Below are 9,043 nucleotides of genomic sequence, written 5' to 3'. Positions count from 1 at the left end.
AGTTTAAATGAACTTTAAGATTTTTCAGGTTACAACTATCAAATCGACTGGATTGATTGGTTAAGTTATTTTTTCGATCTGTTTGAAAGCCTATGATTGCAAATCTAGGTTTTTCAAGTAAATTACTAGATTTAACAGTCCACGAATGAGAATTATTTTGCGGTAGGACTGGATACTCGCATAAATCCCAACTTCTGAATGCACACGACAACGTCTTCCGAGAATCTATTACTTTCAATAGTTTTAATTTTTCTCTGTCAGTCACCCTGACAATAGGCATTTTCCAAATAACTTTTTGAAGATCGATAGTTACTTTCTTATTTTTTTCAATGTTTTCTTTTACCGCGGTACCCGTAACGTACAACGCATCGAAATCTGTAGATGATCGATTTAAAATCAATTGTTGATTGCAGTTGAGTAATATTTTCTTATAATCTTCACAAAACCCGAATAAATATTTCAGCGGGATGCATCCAGAAAATGTATATTCCGTCATGAAATCTTTATTATCATCATCGGTCATATGTATATCCCAAGCACTGTTCTGAAGTTCATTCAAGTCGTTAGGTGTATGAGAACAATAGCCCTTCAAACACGACGATATTCCGGGATATTTTAATTTTTGTATTTCTACACCGTTCAATTCATAACGTAGTTCAGAAAATAGAAACGCTAATCCGTTGTTGGTAAATTTAAAATCGCCGATGCCTTGACCCACGTCTGCCGGTTTACTGCACGTTTACCTGGATCACTGTTCAGGTGACATGAAGTATTCAGATTTTAAAGATTTTTGCACGTCGTGCTGGCGTAAAGGACGATTTGAGTTTGTAGTTATAAGTAAAGATTGCGAACGCGATAACGGGCGATACAGACATGGATTCGATAAGTTTGTTATTATATAAAGCAATGTTATACGTATATTACTTTAATCGTAGTCATGACTTCCGAATGTTCACTTATATCCGAATTAGCTTCGGCAAAAGACAATATTAAACGTAAATATTTCATGCTAAAACAAGGTGAAGCAGATACACAGTCTTTTGTTTCGCAAACATTTAAGCCTATCATCGATCCATTAAATAAAATTCAGAACGACATTTATACACCAGCTGAAAAAGAAGAAATAATATCAAAACAAGATGATGAAGATTACTCGTCAGAAAATGTAATTTACGATACCATTGATAGTTGGTTCAATTCCAAGCTCATAGATAGGACATACGGTCCGAAAAGAAATTACAATGGTATTATAAGATTAGGAAATCAAGATATCAAATTTGTAGGAAACACGCTTATCATACAAGATACAACATATCCACTAACGTACGGTATTATTAGTTTAATATTTTCAAAACAACCGAAATTGTACACCGACAGTGACTTAGAGGTGTATAAATCAATATTAATTCAAACTTCAGCTCATCTAACTACTGACGGATTAAAGGTTTAAACCGGTGGTAACAAGTATAAAGACATCATTGCTCGACTTTTCTCTACGGGTACAGGTCTTTCTGTGAAATTACAAAATCATAATATCGTATATTGGAACGATCCAAACGAATTAGTCGATAGACTAAAGCTTCTATTGGCTTCTCAATCAGCGGGTAATACAAGTGTTTCAAACGAAATATTATCGATTTTCGAAGAATTACACGAAGCCGGGATAATAAATAGAATACCAAATGTCTAAACGTGAAATTGCCCATGAACTTCATCGTCCGTCTAGAAAAAATTATACCAGACGACACGTTAACATTTATGGAAAAAATGACTTGTGGCAGGCTGATTTGGTTGAGATGATTCCGTATTCAAAACAAAATAAAGGATATAAATATATACTATGTGTCATTGATTGTTTTACAAAATTCGCCTGGGCATTTCCGTTGAAATCAAAAACCGCAGCTGAAGTCTCTAATTCAATGTCGAAAATATTAATTAATCGATCTCCAAAACTACTTCAACTAGACAACGGCAAAGAATTTTATAACAAGACATTTGACGCTTTGATGTCAAAGTATAAAATTAAAAAGTATTCAACATTCAGTACTACTAAAGCATGTATTATCGAACGATTCAATCGAACCCTAAAAGAAAAAATGTTTAGAGAGTTTACGGCCAGAGGTACACATGACTGGATTTCTATTTTACCTATGATTATGAAAAATTATAACAACTTCTCAGTACATCGAACCATAGGAACAACACCTATACTAGCGGACAAATACCCTACTTCGATCGTATTGAAGCAACGTAAGATTCTCGACAAAAAACCTAAATTTAAACTAGGAGATAAAGTACGAGTCTCTACCCAAAAAGGTGTTTTTACTAAGGGGTACTTACCCAACTGGTCAGCGGAAATCTTTACTGTTATAAAAATAAATAAAACATCCCCACCGACGTATATTCTTGAAGACTATACAGGAAAACCGATCGCAGGCTGTTTTTATTCCGAAGAAATATCTAAAACTATACACCCTGATGACTATTTAGTTGAAAAAATAATTCGTAGGAGGGGTAATCAGGTGTTTGTCAAGTGGCTCGGTTTCGATAATACTCATAATAGTTGGATAAAAACAAGTGAAATTAAAAAATAGTTTCAGTACGACCATGAACGTGTTCGGTGCAACTACAGACAGCGAAAGAAACAAATCTATTGCTAGGATCGAAGAATCAAATGAATTATTAAAAACTAATCTTACTAAAATTAATAATGTAATCGACAGACATCAAGACAGTATCAATTTACTTTTCGAAAAAGAAGTCAATATTCTAGAACAAATAAACAATAATAAAACGAACATTGAAACTCAATTATTCGATCCCCTCGACAAACGTTTAACCGAGAATCAAAATCAAATAAAGTCAATAAATACTATAATTTCTAAATTATTAGATCGTATGAATACGATCGAATTTTATTTTAGAGATAAACCTGCATAAAATGGCTATTATCGATGTTCACTGCGTTCTCGGAACCAACAATGAATACATGATTAAAGAAATGTCTTTGTTAGGCATAGATGATGCACAAACAGTACAACATTGGATATTCAAACACCCGCTCATCAGACAAGATGCAAAAAGTCAAAAGGTGAACAAATGGCTTGAAAGAAATTATCATGGATTAACATTGGAACATGGTGATGTCAATTACAAAGAACTTGGTAACATTTTTAAGTCTTTAAAATTCAAACAATTATACGTGAAGGGCTTGCAGAAACAAAAGATTATCGAAAAGTATATTCCACATGTCAGCGTCATCAACATGGAAGAACTTGGATGTCCTCGATTGAATCAGTTATGTGATGCTAATAGCAATTTTCCTTGTTGTACTTTTCACACGAATTTAAATCCAAACCATTGTACATTTTACAAAGTTTATGTTTTAAAAAAATGGTATGTAAATAATACTTAATAAAGGTTATTTTTTATTAGAATTATTAAATGTTTTTGCTTACAATCTTATTCATATTTTACATAGCTATTAAGGTTTTTACAATATTTATACATTTACAATATTTATCAGATTGTTTAAAAATATTTGCAATATAAAATGAATGAGAACAAAAATACAATTGTTATATTACTTGTATACATTTACAATATTTATCAGATTGTTTAAAAATATTTACAATATAAAATGAATGAGAACAAAAATACAATTATTATATTACTTGTATACATTTACAATATTTATCAGATTGTTTAAAAATATTTACAATATAAAATGAATGAGAAAAAAAAAAAACCAATTGTTTTTACATCATGTTTTCCTCATCTTCATCATTATCAATAATATCTCTGAAACAAAATAAAAATATGATCAGGTGGTTTTTAAAATAAATTAATCAGTTAAACTCACTGAATCCGGTAGTGGCCGTGTGCTAAAGTATGAATCTGATCTCGCATAACGAATCTTTTATCATCAAAACGATTGAATGTTAGTTTCTTGGTATTTATCGTAGATATTTTATGTTTGACCGATCGAATTGATATATTTTCTCTGTATAAATCCAACTCGGGCTCACCGAACAAACATTTTTTATGATGTTCAAATGTCATGTGTTTCTTAACAACATGTTTTCTGATGCCTTTCGCTTTGATTTTTTCCTGTCCATCGATTATGTAGGCATAGGACTTTGCCCTTAGCGCAATAAATTCATGAATAGTCTGTCCATTTGATTCATCTGAAAACAACCCAGGTATTTTCTTTCTTTCAGCAATGAAACAGGAGTGATCACGTGGTAGGTTGGAAGTATCCATACGATTCAGTAAGTTTGGATTAGTTTGCAAGTCATTATAAAAGTCATCTGTTTTAATATAATAAACCAATGAATCTGAAAATAAATTTATAATTAATATTTGTAAAAATGTATGGTTTATATATATATATATATATATATATATATATATACCTGTATCTGTATACATCAAATTGATAGCTTCCTTGTAGTGACTCTTCATTACATTGTAATGATAGTCATACATAAGTGTTTTTGAGATTTCAAGTACAGCGAATCCTATAAAAATCATAATTTATAACATTTTAATAATAATAATAATATCATTAATATTACAATTTATTTACCTATATAAATCGGTTTACAAAAATGTACTATTTTGTTTTCTAATGTTACGGCTGATAAATTTTTATTATCATAGTTGGTACAATATTTAAATGTAGTACGATTTATCAGTTTTCGTATCCTTTGCTCAGATGATACCAACACCATTTTGATTTTCTTCCTCATCGACTCCATTGTTTTTCCTAAATTATAAAAAAAAAAATAAATAAATATAATTATAATAATAATAATAATAACAAACCAAATACTGCATTATTTAATAATTTGTAAAAGTCTTTTTCGAATTCATTTGTCGCATTTTTTCTTTTTTCTGTATTTAAATTAATGTAATTTACCATCCATGGTGATTGTTTAAATTGTAATACTCTATGAACCTGTAGAATATAGTAGAGGAATAAATTTAATCTATTGGTAAAAAAATCAATTTTCTATAATATTTACTTTTTCAACAATTAGACCGTTGGCAATAGCTTGTTGAAGATTTCTGTAGTGGATAATATATTTTTCTTTTAATTCTAACGTAGCCATTAATTTTTGTACTTTTGATCCTTGTGGTATATCCTTGTGGTTATAGGGCAAAAACGGCAAGTCATTATGTTCATCATGCAAATGTTGAGGATATGATATATCCACTTCATATATACGGCCTATTTCGGAAGTATCGTTCAAGTCATTCAAACCATTTAGCGATGGCTCGACCCATTTAAATTCACCATACGGAAGGTATTGGGTCATTGCCCAACCATATAAATTATTACCTAAAATAAGAAAAATTAATAATACTTAAAATTATTTATAAACATATATTTTAACTCACAATCCTGATAAACTATCCATGTGTTAGATTTAGATTCGTCATGATGAGGTGTTCGGTGATTATTTGCCTTGCCATATCTCATACTAGCTTGTGTCAGTCCACCTCGTATGCCTAAGAAATAAATTAGATGAAAATCTTATATTTATCATAAATAAATAAATAAATTAAATATTCACCTTTTTCAATCAATAGTAGCATATCATAGTCTGATAATAGATCTAGTTTTATCGATGTATATTTTAGCATGCAATCAAAGCTGAAACCTGGAGCTGTAAAATAATGAGCTGGATCTAATTTGTATGTAGAAATACAAATATCTCTAAAATTTTCAAAGACATCTGCAAGTAAAAGTATGTCGATCTTGAGATAAAGATCGCTATACTCTCCGAGTGAGCGACAATTGAAATGGTTCCAGACTTTGATAGCATGCTCGTATTCATCCTCTTCGATAGAAGTCTCCGTTAATGAGCTATAAAATTCAGTTTTTGGTGGTAAGGTGGTCTCGTCAAGTTTCGACCAACTGCTAGTATACTCGTAAGGGTAAACACCTTTACGAGTCACGAGAGGCATATCGATTGGACAAAAGACTTTAGCGGTTTCACGGAATTTTGAATGATCTGGTGTTTTGAGATTTGTCGCAAGTGTAGACAATTTGGATGCCAAGAATCTATAAGTGTCTATAAATCTAATTGTAAAATCGTTACTAATATATTTCGAGAAAGAAATGAGATTTTCTTCACTATGAGGAATGACATTTATTTTATGCGAGTCATATCCTAGCTCTGTTACTATAAAATGAGCATCGTATTTTGATAAATTATGTAAGAAACACGGAACAAATATTTGGGTCTTTAATTTCAAATTGCATGTGTTGTATAAACTTTTTAAAAATTTTCCCGATAAATGATCGTGATGTGCAACCTTGTTATTCGAAAAAGTGAAGTTGATTTTACATAAATCACACTTGGTCGTAGATATATGTTTTCGACGTTCATCATAACTCATGTTTATCGGTATATTGGTTGTTTTCAATAATCTATATAATCTTTGTGCAACCTCCACAATAGCTTGCACAAAGTGTTTTGCAACGTTATCTGAGTTCTCAGATCCTCGATAAATGATTGGAGTCTGTGGAATAATAAACTTTTCGAGTAATTCGAGTGGAACATCTGCTGCAGCTTTAACCATAAAGCCATAGCTCATTGGTTTATGCGAATGGATCGCCGTTGTTTTCTTACCACATTTTTTATTAATTTTTAAAAGGAGGGCTTCAAAATCTGCAAATATTACAAATGGCAAACGTTGGGTCTTACTCCACGCATCAAATTCTAGTGAAGCCCCCTCTGCTGGCATAATTGGAAGTATGGGTTTATGATCACCACAAATTCGGATATGGTCATTAAATTTATTTTTTGTCTGCTGTCAAAAGATGAAAAACACTTTTTACAAAATATTACACTTTCCTTGTGCAGAGTTTTTTGTGCACGAGCAAGCCGGGAAAAGTTTGTAATATAAGTATAGTGCGACCTATCTTCATCTTTTAATAACAATAAATCGAAATGATTTAGTTTTTGTTCAACAACACGTAGTGGAAAAACCAAATGTTGATCTTTTTTAGATTTTTTAAGACCGTATATGTTTATTGAAACATTATTATTTTTTTCAAATATTTTAATTTCGTTTATTGGAGTGGGATATGATATTCCAATGAATATGTATTTTTGTTCGTGATTAAAATAGTTTTGACCGACTCGTTGTTTATTTTCGTCTGTAACATGCTTAGCTAGTATAGCCCACTTGAAGCATTGATTATCTGAATTTTGAGGATTAATAACTGCTTTTTTATTCTGAATATCTTTGGGTAAGTCAATAAAAGAGCTCGCACCTAATAGAGTATATTTATATACGCCTAGTAATAATCCATCTATCAATTGCAGAGTGAACCCGCTGCCTTTCCCTTGATAAGCTTCCTCCTCAGTTAAAATTGTGATAAACATATCATCGACACTTTCCTCCACATTAGTATTATTAAAAATCGCCCTCGCCGAGGTCTTAAAAGCCCTATTCACGGATGAATTTTCAATATTAGGTTTATTATATACAGCTTCCAATTTAAGATTGAATTTGATAGGCAGGGATAATGATTTTAATAATTCTAACAATTCGGATTTTATTGAATCGAGAAATACTGAATGATTGATAATATTGTTAGTGTTTTTCTTATAATACCATGTTATATAGTTATTAAAAGATGATCCCACATTAACAAATTCAACAGCTTTTCCAACCAAATCTAGCCGTGCCCTTTTATTCCGTCTATTATATGTCGTGTTTTCGTTCGTAACATAGTTTGAGAGACCTACAAATGAAATTCATTCTATCTAACTATCTCTATACACAAACTAGAATATAATATTTAAAAATAATCTTACCTGTATTCTCACATAAATTAGCAGACTCGATACCATCCCCAACAAGATTAATCAATTCGTTATAACCATCGTCAAACCATGTTTCTTCTGAACTGTCGTTAGACGGTCCGTCTTGAATGTCTGGTACAATAATTTGTGGAGCTATTTCAATTTCATTAAATTCACGTTGTTCTTGTGGTTGAACGCGATTGATAACTTACAAAATAATAGTTGAATTATTTATTTTATTGAACATTTGTCGAAAAAAAAAAAAAAAAAAAACTAAATTTAAAATTATTAATAAAGTAAAATATTGAAATACATACCATGTTTGATCGTGTCTTGTAAGATAATCGCGACGGCGGAATGTAGCAGGACATTCACCACACGTAAATCGTGTACCACTATGAACTTTGACATGTCTTACTAAAATATCTTTTCTGTTGTAATATTTATCACACTGTTCACATTTAAACATATTGAAATGTTAAAAAAAATAAAAAAATAAAAAAATAAAATAAAAATAAAAACACTAAGGGTAAAATAAAATGTAGTGATAATCGCTAAAGAACAGTGAAAACACGGAGCGAGTAGAGACGGACATGCGACTAGTAGGAGACTAAAGGACACATTGATTTCATTTCGATTTCAAGTGTGATAGGATCTTATAATTACTCCGTAAAATCTCAGAAAAATTGTCAAAGCATTTCCATTGGCCGGTAAACCATAATTATACCCATACCTAACTCTCGCTAATTGATTCATATTTATTGTCATCCGGCGGTTTGGTTTTTGTATTGTATTTTTCCTAATTACAGTCGTACTCATGCTGGTATGCTAATTTTTAATTGATTTTCTTTAATTATACATGAATATAATCGCTTTTTAAGTATTGGTCAGCTAATATTCCTGGGAACGCTGCGTTGGCTCCGGAGGGGTGGGCATCGGTGTCTGTAGTATTCAAATGTGTTTTTCATTCATTAACATTTCATTTAATTCTTATTTATCCGGTGATTAATTGTATTTTTCCTAATTACAGTCGTACTCAAGCTGGTATGCTAATTTTTAATTGATTTTCTTTAATTATACATGAATATAATCACTGTCTAAGTATTGGTCAGCTAATGATACTTTATTGATATTACACTGTATGAAGATACGTCCGACAGAAGGTACTAATATTCGATTTGATAGTTGTAACCTGAAAAATCTTAAAGTTCATTTAAACT

The 9,043-nt window shown here is 31.0% G+C and overlaps 3 protein-coding genes across 3 annotated transcripts; all 3 read right to left on the bottom strand.

The window, feature by feature from the left end:
* Positions 1 to 13: 13 nt before the first annotated feature.
* On the bottom strand, positions 14 to 523 carry LOC112680099 (the record flags this gene model as incomplete). The annotated part of the gene is made up of 1 exon (XM_025550097.1): positions 14 to 523. A coding segment is annotated over exon 1 (510 nt), but the record flags the coding sequence as incomplete, so codon positions are not given.
* A 3,335-nt stretch (positions 524 to 3,858) lies between these two features.
* Positions 3,859 to 5,321, bottom strand: LOC112680100. The gene is made up of 5 exons (XM_025550098.1): positions 5,028 to 5,321; positions 4,828 to 4,960; positions 4,589 to 4,768; positions 4,416 to 4,520; positions 3,859 to 4,337 (listed from the first exon to the last, which is right to left on the bottom strand). Exons 1-5 carry the CDS (start codon positions 5,319 to 5,321, stop codon positions 3,859 to 3,861), a joined length of 1,191 nt encoding a protein of 396 aa, XP_025405883.1.
* A 19-nt stretch (positions 5,322 to 5,340) lies between these two features.
* On the bottom strand, positions 5,341 to 8,234 carry LOC112680101. The gene is given in 6 exon segments (XM_025550099.1): positions 5,341 to 5,344; positions 5,400 to 5,514; positions 5,580 to 6,818; positions 6,821 to 7,762; positions 7,836 to 8,030; positions 8,141 to 8,234. Coding segments are annotated over 6 exon segments (2,589 nt in total).
* Positions 8,235 to 9,043: the final 809 nt, after the last annotated feature.

This window comes from Sipha flava, unplaced genomic scaffold (assembly GCF_003268045.1).
Source record: "Sipha flava isolate LNK unplaced genomic scaffold, YSA_version1 17422_pilon_pilon, whole genome shotgun sequence".
Lineage (NCBI taxonomy): Eukaryota > Metazoa > Arthropoda > Insecta > Hemiptera > Aphididae > Sipha > Sipha flava.
Note: the sequence above shows the minus strand (reverse complement) of the source record. Positions and strands in the feature narration are given on the sequence as shown.

Coding starts and splice junctions, on each gene's coding strand:
- LOC112680100 (XM_025550098.1), bottom strand. CDS start 5,321: ATGACCCAATACCTTCCGTATGGTGAATTTAAATGGGTCGAGCCATCG. Junction 4,961..5,027: donor ACGGTCTAATTGTTGAAAAA/GTAAATATTATA, acceptor TATATTCTACAG/GTTCATAGAGTATTACAATT. Junction 4,338..4,415: donor TTTGATGTATACAGATACAG/GTATATATATAT, acceptor ATTTATTTTCAG/ATTCATTGGTTTATTATATT.